Genomic DNA, 12,316 nt, shown 5'->3' on the forward strand with positions numbered 1-12,316 from the left:
AGTACAGAGATCCCAAGACTTTGAAAGTCCTGGAGTGCGAACAGTACAGAGATCCGAAAAGACTTTGAAAGTCCTGGAGTGCGAACAGTACAGAGATCCCAAGACTTTGAAAGTCCTGGAGTGCGAACAGTACAGAGATCCCAAGACTTTGAAAGTCCTGGAGTGCGAACAGTACAGCGATCCCAAGACTTTGAAAGTCCTGGAGTGCGAACAGTACAGCGATCCCAAGACTTTGAAAGTCCTGGAGTGCGAACAGTACAGAGATCCGACCATTCTGAAGTCGTGTAGTGTGCCTGTGGGATCAGAAAGAGTCGGAAGCTGATCTTTCCCACCCGCCCATTGTGACGTGAAGGCATCAAATCGCTCTCGACAACGAGCCTCCTTCGACCTGAGTCCAGACACAAGTTGAACTTCACAAGCAAAACCAAAGGTATTTTATTTATGTTCGTCTGGAAAACATTATTCCCCCAAAACTCGTTTATTTCCTCATCGTCGCTGCGTGACATTAGACGACTTTTTCTCTTCGTCGAGTTCCAGTTTAGCAAAGTCATGGGCTACTGTTAGCACGGAGCTAGCATTAGCGCCCACACGGTGACTCGAGCCTTTTCACGTTCGTTTGGGTGACGATGAGAATGATAATGACACTGGAAAACAAACACAAAACATTGTTATTGTGTGGATCTGAATCAGTGTCTCTGCTCTAGTTCGGGCCACAACCGTGACACTAGGATCCAAACAAAGTTCTTATTGTGCGTTGTCGAACGGTGCTAAGGTCTTGGACGTTGGTGGACAGATACAGACAGATGGATAGATAGACAGACAGACAGATAAACAGATAGATGGATAGACAGACAGACAGACAGACAGACAGATAAACAGTTAGATGGACAGACAGATAAACAGTTAGATGGACAGACAGACAGACAGACGGATGGATGGAAAATGGCGACACATAAACCTCAAATTGAACCAATAAGAATATACACAATAAACCCAATGATAAATAATAACTACAACCTACAAAGCGACAAGGAAACCATGAAGAAGTACACAAACAAATAAGCAAGAACAATTTGGATATGTACATACACCTAAACTAGAAGTGGATGAATTCTCCATGTACAATAAAACTCAGTTGACGATAAAATAAACAAAGAAAAACAAATTAAAGGTCATTGTTTCACACTCAATAGTTTGTTTTTGTACGATTTGCATTATGTTGAGCTCAGTTTAAAGTCTTACTCAGATGCCTGATTATTACATCTCTGGTTTACAAAGTCTCTAGTTTTTTATTTATCTATGTAGTTATTTACATATAAAAATTGGTTGACAACTGGGCAACCAGACCGCACAAAATGGTTGCCCAAGGCAACTTGGCAACCGTGTTGTAATTGGTTCTTCTTTCATATGTATTTATAATAAAGTAGACGACTACTACTATACTACTCTAACTGATTTAGATAAACAACGTAAATAAAAATCCTATCTTTGTATTGTTTTTTGTTGTTTATTAGATTTATGGTATATTCTAGGTTACATTCTTATTATTCATGCACATCACCGTTTTCTTTAATCCATTATAATAGTGTTATTATTGCCTATTTTATATCCCTATTTTAAAATTCCTTTTCTTCCTTTATTCTATTAAATAAAATAAACGCATATTCTAACCTGACTCGTTTAACCCAACAAAGTGAACAAAACACGTGACCCGCCCGTGTCTCTCGCTCCGCTCCAGTCCAGAGGATGTCTTCGGGTGCACTCTTCCCCAGCCTGGTGTCCGGGTCCCGGGGAACCTCCAGTAAATACCTAGTGGAGTTCCGTGCTGGGAAGATGAGCCTGAAAGGAAGCACGGTGACGCCCGACAAGCGCAAAGGCACCGTGTACGTCCAGCAGTCTGACGACTCGCTCATCCACTTCTGCTGGAAGGACCGCACCAGCGGCAACGTGGACGACGTGAGTCGTGGGGAAACGGTTTCATCCGGTCCTGACTCTTATTAGGTGGTTGATTTTTATTCCCAAGTACCTGTGGTCTTACCTCGCATTACTGCGAGGTAAGACCACAGGTACTTGGGCATCAAATGCGTTTCTTTGGAACTCTTGGCTGCAATACAGAGGTTCCACATCATCATCCATCGTCACCGTCATATTTAGTTAAATTTTTTTGTTAATCAGGACCCGACACTAACTACAGCTTTTGGTTGTCAAGACGGCGATGTACCGTATCTCACAGCACATCCCGAGGAACATAAGACTGTCAACTGAATGTCAGTTTTATTATTGTCGAGCCCTGATCGCAGATTTTAACTCTAAAAGCTCAGCATTTCAAGCTCTTGTTAAAACAGTACGTTGCAAAGAAATAATAATAATATTTGATTACATGTATATTATTATCCAAACTGTCACTCCTACTCACTGTAAAATAAATCACCTTAAACTACCTGCACCAGAGTGGTCGCGATGTTCACTTCACTCCTCCTTATTGACGCAGGCTAGCAGTGTTGCTGAGAACCGGCTGTGATTACCACTGGTTGCCATGGTTACTGACCACACCCCCATTTTACACTCTGCAGGACCTGATCATCTTCCCCGACGACTGTGAGTTCAAGAGGGTGAACCAGTGCACAACCGGCCGCGTCTACGTCCTGAAGTTCAAAGCCGGGTCCAAGAGGCTCTTCTTCTGGATGCAGGTCAAAATGGATGTTATTAACCCTTTACACCTTTTAAACTTCATGGAATGTAAAGCAATCATAGAAACATACATGAACATAGAAACACCAGAGAGTGTGCAATGTGCACACTGAAACTCTCCTGGATCATTTATGTGGAGAACAAGACATAATAATGGTTGAGCTGTGAGTTACTCTTTAAAACCTTTTGTTGCACGTATTTGTGTTCAACCTTTTACTTTCTAACGCCAGTCTTTACGGTGGGAATAACTAGTGTCGTCATGATTAGTGAGCAAACTTATGGCTGTGGCAGGATAAACTGTATACACTCCTCAGCAACAAATAAAGTTGAATTAATTTAAGGATTATCATTAAATTAAATTGAATTGAATGTCTCTCGTTCAGGAGCCCAAAACGGACAAGGACGAGGAGTTCTGTCGCAAGGTGAACGAGTACCTGAACAACCCGCCCATCCCCGGGGCGCCGGGCAGCGGCGGCAGCAGCGGCCATGAGCTGTCGGCCCTGGGAGGAGAGGGGGGCCTGCAAAGCCTGCTGGGAAACATGAGCCACAACCAGCTGATGCAGCTGATCGGGCCCACGGGGCTGGGAGGACTGGGTGAGGGCCGGCCCTTAAAATGTCCAAGATAAGGAAGTTGAAAGTCTGTATGTTGAACACAATATCGCAAATTTAACCATTAATATATAAATACTATTATAATTATACATGAATGTGATCAACTGACCGTCATCCAGGATGTCATGTGACGTGTTCTACGTTTTGTTTTTTTTCCTGTGTGGTCCACCAGGAGGTCTGGGGGCCCTGGCAGGGCCAGGGCTGGCCAGTCTGCTGGGCAGTGGTGGGGCGGCCACCAGCAGCTCCTCATCAAGGTGATCACACACACACACACACACACACACACACACACACACACACACACACACACACACACACACACACACACACACACACACACACACACACACACACACACACACACACACACACACACACACACACACACACGACCATTTCTCCTCTCCTTCCCCCTCCGCTCCAGCTCTCGCAGCCAGTCGGCCGCAGTCACCCCCTCCTCGGGCGGGGCTCCCAGGCTCAGCTCCTCCCAGGCCCCCACCACCCCGGTGACCCCCGCTGCCACCTCCGTGGCCTCGCCCACCGGGGTCGCCCCGTCCACACCCGGTACGCAAAACAAACACACCCGTTGTCTCCTGAATATACTTAAGTAATAGTACACAACTACAAAATGTGTGCATCACTGTACGGTGCCAACGTGGTGCTGGTCCAGGACCAGTCGGGTTCTGGTCGGGTCCTGACCGGTTGTCGCTCTGTTCTCCAGCCGCCGCCCCGGCCCCCCTGGTCCCCGCTTCTGTCGGAAGCCCCAGTCCCAACCAGCCCATCCAGCTCAGCGACCTCCAGAGCATCCTGGCCACCATGAACGTTCCTGCCATGGCTGCCCAGGGATCAGGAGGTGAGACAGACTTGAGACCGAGAGCGAGACAGACCTAGGGGGGCGGAGCGGGACTAGATGTAGAGGGACGGGAGTACCTACACTGCACGCTGACGGTGATGTCAACACAGAGGCGTCACTTCCTGTCTAACGCGGCCACTTCCTCTCCAGTGGACCTGGCCAGCGTTTGCACCCCAGAGCAGATGGCTCCCATCCTGTCCAACATGGAGGTGCAGCGCCGGCTGCTGCCCTTCCTGCCGAGCGGAGAGAGTCTGCCCCAGAGCGCCGAGGAGATCCCCAACACACTGAGCTCCCCCCAGTTCCAGCAGGTACACACACACACACACACACTCTACTCTCCCATGGATTCAACATCTACATTGACTCCTCTTCCTCCTTCAGGCCATGAGTATGTTCAGCAGTGCTCTGGCCTCTGGGCAGCTGGGTCCGCTCATGAGCCAGTTTGGTTTGCCCTCCGACGCCGTGGACGCTGCCAACAAAGGAGGTGAGACGCACACACACACACACACACACACACACACACTTGAGAGATGAGAGACTAGCACTGTAGGAGGTGTCATGGCTGCTGCTGGAATCAACATTGAACGTAGTGAAACTCGGTGACTGAAGCAAACCTTGTCGCGTAAACGTGGATGAGTGAGTGAAAATGTTTTCATATTCTGACTCTTATTCATGTGTCTGTTTTTATGTTTAAAAGGAATTTGCGACTAAAATAGTTTCCTGAACTTCATGGTGCGCATGCTCGGAAATTAAATGTCTCTTATGTCGTCACAAAATCAGGAAGTGACTTATACACAAGTTTGTCATATTATAAAAAAATAAATATCATTTGAGTTTTATTTAAGTCAAACTCATTTATATTCCTTCACGTGGGAATTGTAGCCGATAGTAGATATTGATCGGTATCGATAACAAGATGAGATGGTAAACAGCCTCACGCTGCTTCTCCTTCCAGACGTGGAGGCGTTTGCCAAAGCCATGGAGGGAAGTAAAGGGAGCGACGCCAAAGACAAGAAGGACGACGACGAGGACATGAGTCTGGATTAGAGCCTCGGCCGCGTCTCAATACGCTCGGAGGTTCCTCCTTCCTTCCTCTCACTTTGAGGAGAGGAGCGTCTTCAGTCTTAGTTTCTGTTTCCTTCATCTGAATCATTCAATAAAACTTTGCAAATTATGAACAAAGCCCCTGGAGTGATGTGTGAAAGAAACAGAAACTGTTTTGTTTTTAATACGAAAACTTTATTGAAATACATTTGACACGGAGGCAGCTTATTCAGCAGAACAACAGCACAGATGGAGTTCAACATCGAATGATTCAAATGGAATATTCAACACAGTCTTCATTGTGACCAGTTTCAGGGTTTTTATATCGGAACTGAAGCAAGTTGGAGGTTTGACCCGAAGCTCCAAAAGTAGCAAAGATCTAAAGAAAAGAAATGCTTTTCCTCCAAATAATTATTGTACATGTTTGTGTCTTTTATCGAATATTTTCTCAAGAACCTGATAGTTTCTGTTGTGGACCGTCCTTCTGGAAAAATTCAGGAATTTCAGTTAAAATCAATGTTAAGAAACTTCTTAATGGTTTGAAGGACTTTGTGAGATCTGGGTGAAGATGTTTTTTGTTAGAATGTGACTGGAATCACGGTCAATGATATGATTATAAGGAATCAAAACCAATGGAATATAATTCAGTTTATTCCCATTCTACTAAAATACACGTAAAAGTTGTGCCATTCTAAATAATTTAAGTGTACAAATATAGTGTAATAAAAAACGGGACTGCGCCTTTCGAGGGGACGATGTCGTCATGCGTGTTCTAATAACGTGTACATGTGTTTATAACAAATCAAGATGGCGGCTCGGAGGCTGGATCTGGTTCCATCTTTAAAATGCAAACTCCAGCTGTGAACAGGAAACAAAGACGACGTGAGGGTGGAGGCGACGGAGAACGAGCTGCAGCCCTTTTCCAACCAAACTGAAACAGAGGTTTTTATTTGAAACCTCCTTTCCCCCGACGAGGACGATGACAAGAACTGTCATCAACGAGATGACAGTTTATGTTGGAGCAGGAGCAAAGCAGGAAGGAGTCACTGTGTTAATGTGAGTGAAAGGTCTCATCACACCTGGAGTTTGATGGTGGAAAAGTGGAGGAATTGAACTGAGTTTTTACACGTTGACAGTGAAAAGCCTCCAGAGGTGAACGCTGAGTCAAGAGGCGTCAAGTTCTCCTGGAGGAGGGTTTGCAAATCCAGTGATCGGACAAACCAAGTGGGAAAGATTTCATTTTCCATGTGTCTGTCTGTCTGTCTGTCTGTCTGTCTGTCTCCCTCCCTCCTCCTCCTCCTCCTCCTCCTCGCTCCTCCGCTCTGTCTGTGTTCAGGCCACGCCTTCATTTTAACTCGTTTCAAAATAAAAGTCCTGATCAGGGGGAACTACGTCCAAACCAGGAGGTGGGACTCTCTATTTAAATAATTATGTGGTGTATCCTACTCAGACCCCCACAAATGTAGTTTGACTTTACTTTATTTCATCCCCACCGATCGCAAAAGTGTACGCCCAAAACTAATTGTTTCATTTCATTTGAATCTCCCATGTTTGATCATTTTGACTATTTAAAAATTGTGTTTCAACTCCCAGTGTTCACTATGGAGGCCTTGACTTTGATTTTAAATGATGAGATTACTGGAGGCAGCAATACCAGTCTGAGTAGTTCTGAAGTACTTTTACTCACACGATAGTAATTCGTTTCATCAAGGCTCAAGTTTTTGATTGAAAACTACACTTTGTTTCACTTCCCGCCCTCAGTGTGTATCAGTGCATCCCTAACGCCAGACCCACCACTGCAGCAAAACACACCAACCAGCAAATATCAGAAAAATACAACTTTTTTAAATCCTCAAAATAAAAAATAAATATTTCTATGTTGTTGTTTTAAATTAGCTACAGTAACATGAAGCACCCGCCACCAGTGATGTCATCAGGGAATGTGAGCAGAGAGGGTGTGTGTGTGTGTGTGTGTGTGTCTAGGGGCACCCCTGGGTGCCCACGGCTCCATGCAGGCTCAGCGGCTTGGCGAGCGCGGCCGGACGGCTGTTGAAGGTGGCTCTGCGTACGCAGCCGTGGAAGGAGGGCAGATCCGCAGGGACCCCTGGGACCGCAGCGCCACCTGGTGGACACAGAGGGACGGCGAGGTCAGTCGTCCCACATGGACTTTAGGACGTGAGCGAAAACACTGAGCTCTTCATATCGCCGCTCCGCTTCCCGTCAGCACGTTGTCACGACAACGCTGCATGGAAACCTCGACCGGCAGCTCGTCCTGGCAATGCATTGTGGGATGCGCTGGCCTGTGCAGTGTTTACATACTAGGGTATTTCATCCCGGTGCTTTTCACGTGCTACTGACGCCGTCCGACGTCGTCACAGCTCATTTTGTGACAGTACTTTGATGTTGCTGCTGAAGGTTGGGATGCTGATAACTGAATTATGTTTGCAATGTGAATAATATTTCCAAAGATCCCTGTTCGTCTTCTTTCCTCTTGGTCGTAGGGAACAAAGGCTGCTGAGGAATTTATTTGCTCAACGAAAATTGAGACACATACACACAGAAACGTCGTTCTTCACAGAATCCCCAACAACCATGTATGAAGTGAAGTATGAGCCACTCACCAGGCGCTGCCCCCAGGTACACGCTGCGCTTCCCCCCTGACGAGCCGTTCTGTTTGGGTCCCACGCTGTGCTCGCTGGACGCGTCCACGTGGAGCTGCAGCACGTTGCTCTTCTTCACCACTAGGTTCAATTCAGACAACGGTTTCAGGCAGGATCAACATCCTTAAAATTAAAATGTGTGGTTTTCCCACCACTAGAGGGCGCACTAGTCCATCATAACCAGGTCAGTACACTCCAAGAATGCCAGGATGGAATGTAGCTGGACGCTGCTTCTCCAAGACTCCGACTGGTAGAAACGAGTCCAGTGTTGATTCTAGGTTCACACCTTTCTTTGAGGTTTTGTGTTGCATCTTGTAAAGTTTATCTGTCTATTTGTAACGGCAGACCTCTCGCATAGCAGTACTCTCTGTGCAACTTAACCAGAATTATTAGGAATAAGATCATATTGGCACCGTAACAGAGGCGTGAGGTCCATGGCAGCGCAGGTCGGATCACAGCGCTGAACTCACCTGTGATGGAGTGCCAGCGCCCGTCACACAGAGACTCCTCAGGAGTGAAGGACGTGGAGAACGGACCAGTACCACTGTTCAGAGACACCGTGACCTGCACACACGGTACAAAAGGTTAAAATTAATTGAAAATAAAGCACCTTTCCAACTTTTTCATTGTCAGAATCAGTTTATTCCACCAGGTACATTTTTATATTCCAGGAACGAGTGGTGGTGAGGATTGGTGCATTTTGGTACAATTACCATAAAGAAACACACGCACCTTCATATTTTCAGCTGATAAAGTATGAATTCATGATATATGTGACCAAGATCCCTCAGCAGAGGACAGTCGATCCATGTTTTTGTTTACTCGCACCAAACATTCTCGGCATTCAATAACATTTTAACCTTCCGGCGGCGTTGGGGTCTCACCTCTCCCTGGTTCAGCGCCAGACTGAGGTGGTGGTCCGGCGACGTCCCAGCATGCAACAGGAGCCCCGAGTCGGAGATGGGACGGACCTCCAGCTGGATCTCCAGGTCGCGGCCCAGAACCAGAGACTCGTCTGAGGGAGAAGGAAGCGGCGGATTAACACAGGAACAGGGAAGACGGGAGGAAGAACAGGAAGCAGCAGAGAAGGGAAGGAAGCAATCCCATCGCCCACGGCAACGCTTACCTGGCTCCAAACATCAGCCAGGCGGCCATTTTGACCACATTTATACAGAGTTCCGTTGCCTTCTATTAATACTGACATTTCATGACAAGCATCACCACTATCTCCACAGCCTCAGTTTAACAATAATAATGAAATTCACAATATTCAAATATATATTTTTCATAATTAAAATGTTGTACAAAGTATATGTACTTTTTTTTTTTTTAACTCATGTTGTAATATTGTACAGAAAACAACACGTCTAAATGTGCTCACTCTGTTCATCACTCCACTCTATCCACAGTTTTAATTGAATAATTCTAGTTTTTTTTCAGAAACTCATTCATTTGAACGTACAAACAGTCAGATGTGTTGTTATGTGGTTAAATCAAGAATGATCTTATGATCAATAAGTAAAAAAAAACGCGGCCTTTGCGATGAAGAAGCGGAAAGCCTTCATTTGGGGCTGGTTCAAAATGGCCGCCTTAGGAGGGGAACCAGGCTGGCGGTCTCCATGGCGACGGGCCGTCCCCTCCGCGGTTGACAGGGCGGCTTGGAGAAGAACAGCGAGAGCAGAAAGATGGAGAGCAGAGCTGACGGGTGCAGTACCGACGGCCATGTGTCCCCCCTCCCTGGAGAAGAAGGCTCCAGGCTGCAGGGCGCTGTGGAAGCAGGGCGTGGCCCCCTGGCTGTGGGAGGGGCTTCCTGCAGGGGCCTCGTTCAGCCTCAGCTCCCTGACGCAGCCCACGAAGCCACCGGAGCCTGGGGCCTAACGGAGGTAAGAGCCAGAGAGAAATACTCATTATATGCTGAGTAGAGTAGAATAATGCATAATCAGTTAGAGTAATGTGGGATAACACAGCATAATGCAGAGTAATGTACAGTAATTACAACAATGCAGAGTAATGTAATGAAAAGTAATTTAGACTAGTGAAGAGTAATGCAGAGTAATGTAGAACAATGTGGGATAATGCAGAGTAATTACAACAATGCAGAGTAATGTAGTAATGAGTAATTTAGAGGAACATAGTATTGAAGAGTAATGTGGAGTAATGTAAGGTCATGTAATAATGAAGAGCAATGCAGCGTAATATACAGTTACTACTCTGTGAGGTAAGTACTGGAGGTAAGTAAAGGTAAGTTTCATTGAGGAGGATTTAAATGTATATTTTATCCAACACAGACAATTAATACTATAATATAATTATAGAACGCAGAACGGCGATTGTGGTGCCGCCCCTTGCGGCTGCCTGCGCGTGCACCTTGTGTCGGTTACTCACATTTTAGTATTTTTAGAGCTTATAGAGCTTATTTCACTATATATGTATGACTGTATGTGTCAAATAACCTCTCGAATCTTATTTCAACACTGAAGAGGAATGTAGTATTTTAAGGTTATGTGGAGTAATGTAGTAACTTAAAGGAACGCAGTATTTAAAAGTAATGTATGAATGAAGAGTCATCTAGAGTAATGTACAGCAATGACAGCAAAGTAGATTCATGTAGAGTTATGTAGTAATGAAGACTAATGCAGAATAGTACAAAGTAATGTAGTAATGAAAAGTAATTGAGAGTATTGTAAAGTGAAGTAGAACCCAGGAGAGCTAACTAGAAGTGAACAGTAGACTGCAACAGCAGGGTGACAGCATCTTACGGCCAGAGGTGCAGGGACCCCGCCCAGGTACAAGGGGCCCCCCAGCCGGATCTTGTCCCCCCCAGGAAGCCTCTTGGACTGGGCACTGATGCCGTCCACCACCAGGCCGACCTTGTCAGCCTCCCGCTTGATGAACACCTGCAGGACACTCAGGTTCAGTATCTGCTGCAACACACGTACTGTCCTCAGCTGGTCACTAGAAGCTGTTTGGAGGTTGTTCAGTTGTACATTCATTTATTAACCTGAAGAAGTACCATATATAACAATCATACCTCACTTTGAGGGAGGTACCCTCCTAACACTTTCTGCTAAACACAGGGAAGGTCACTAACTTTTAGAAGTGGTTGCCATGTTGGCTGCCATGCTTCAGCTTCGGGTTGCCAGCGGTGACAAAATGGTTGCCTAATTATTATTATTATTATTATAACGGAGTAAAATCGATAGATAAACCGTTACGATCAATAGATATTATTTCTAAACGGACAGCTATGTGGCTGACAAAGGCCCATATCTGGTTGCCCGGGGCAACTGGGCAGCCCTTATTGTGGAGCCCTGTAAAATGTCAGAAATGGTGTGGATGGAGCTCCTGTGGAGTGCCACACAGAACAGGTCCAAAATGGAGAAGTAGAATTACAGCGTCGCGGTCGTACGGCTCCGCCAGCCAGTCAGGTTGCAGTCACCGGCAGAAAAGCATTTTTGAAGAAAATTATGACGTCACAGGGACGTTGACCTTTGACCTTTTGGATGTAAACCGCCATCGCTTCATCATTTCATCCAATGAGACGTTTGTGTGAAATTCCGTTATAATTAGCGTAGGAATTCCTGAGTTATGGCCAAAAACGTGTTCTGTGAGTTCACAGGGACCTTGACCTTTGACCCCCAAATTCTAATGGGTTTGTCCTTGAGTCCAAGTGGACGTTATGGCAAATAATGATGCACTTCCTACCGTGTGCCACTGGTCGTCGTCGTACTTCCTGCGGCTGCGCAGAGCGACCTTCCTCCTCCCCCCGTCCACCAGGAGGAGCAGGTTTCCCTCCGACACGCTCAGTGACATCACGGCTCCGCCCGCCTTGGCCCCGCCCACACGGAGGACCACGCCCTCCGATGAGTTGACCCTCAGAGCCATGGAGATGTGAGGACTGGAGAGATACAGTACGAACGTATAAAACAACAGAACTGACAAAAACATTACAGACAGACAGACAGACAGTATAACACACAGAGAGAATAACAGATGGAGACAGACAGTATAACAGAGACAGTATAACAGACAGACAGACAGTATAAGAGACAGACAGTATAACAATGACAGAGAAAGTATGACAAAGAGAATAACGGACAGAATGACAGACAGAAAGACAGTATAAGAGGCAGGCAGACAGACAGACAGCCAGTCTCACCTGCTGCTGAAGCCGCTGGGCAGGGTGTCGTATCTCTGGTAACTGTGGGTGGAGCCGCTGAAGTGCGCGGCGTCGGCGTCCTGTGGGGACAGCGCCGCCCTGCAGGAGCCCCTGGTGTTACGGCTGCGAGACCCCGCGGGCTTCTTCTGCTTCCCCTGGGAACGAGGGAAGAAAGGAGGAGTGAAGGATGCATGGATGAAGGAGGAAAGGAGGAGTGAAGGATGCATGGATGAAGGAGGAAAGGAGGAGTGAAGGATGCATGGATGAAGGAGGAAAGGAGGAGTGAAGGATGCATGG

General features: G+C 46.5%; 2 protein-coding genes across 2 annotated transcripts in view; one reads left to right on the forward strand and one right to left on the reverse strand.

The window, feature by feature from the left end:
- The first annotated feature begins 297 nt into the window (after window positions 1-297).
- adrm1 (ADRM1 26S proteasome ubiquitin receptor) lies at window positions 298-5,339 on the forward strand. The gene is made up of 10 exons (XM_080015877.1): window positions 298-430; window positions 1,739-1,956; window positions 2,574-2,690; window positions 3,075-3,285; window positions 3,476-3,557; window positions 3,728-3,867; window positions 4,025-4,156; window positions 4,307-4,464; window positions 4,538-4,640; window positions 5,112-5,339. Exons 2-10 carry the CDS (start codon window positions 1,747-1,749, stop codon window positions 5,201-5,203), a joined length of 1,245 nt encoding a protein of 414 aa, XP_079872003.1. The 5' UTR covers window positions 298-430; window positions 1,739-1,746; the 3' UTR covers window positions 5,204-5,339.
- A 1,794-nt stretch (window positions 5,340-7,133) lies between these two features.
- The window catches only part of lama5 (laminin, alpha 5), a gene marked incomplete at its 5' end in the record, with an annotated part of 118,944 nt that continues 113,761 nt past the window's right edge, over window positions 7,134-12,316 (reverse strand). Inside the window, 8 exons of the mRNA XM_080014483.1 lie at window positions 7,134-7,322; window positions 7,822-7,941; window positions 8,331-8,424; window positions 8,745-8,875; window positions 9,575-9,734; window positions 10,620-10,757; window positions 11,566-11,758; window positions 12,020-12,174. Of these exons, the coding sequence (XP_079870609.1) occupies window positions 7,180-7,322; window positions 7,822-7,941; window positions 8,331-8,424; window positions 8,745-8,875; window positions 9,575-9,734; window positions 10,620-10,757; window positions 11,566-11,758; window positions 12,020-12,174 (1,134 nt within the window). The 3' untranslated portion in view covers window positions 7,134-7,179. The remainder of the gene's footprint in view (window positions 7,323-7,821; window positions 7,942-8,330; window positions 8,425-8,744; window positions 8,876-9,574; window positions 9,735-10,619; window positions 10,758-11,565; window positions 11,759-12,019; window positions 12,175-12,316) is intronic.

This window comes from Zeus faber (assembly GCF_960531495.2).
Source record: "Zeus faber genome assembly, chromosome: 15".
Taxonomy (NCBI): Eukaryota; Metazoa; Chordata; class Actinopteri; order Zeiformes; family Zeidae; genus Zeus; species Zeus faber.

Coding starts and splice junctions, on each gene's coding strand:
- adrm1 (XM_080015877.1), top strand. CDS start 1,747: ATGTCTTCGGGTGCACTCTTCCCCAGCCTGGTGTCCGGGTCCCGGGGA. Junction 3,558..3,727: donor ACCAGCAGCTCCTCATCAAG/GTGATCACACAC, acceptor CCTCCGCTCCAG/CTCTCGCAGCCAGTCGGCCG. Junction 3,868..4,024: donor GGTCGCCCCGTCCACACCCG/GTACGCAAAACA, acceptor TCTGTTCTCCAG/CCGCCGCCCCGGCCCCCCTG.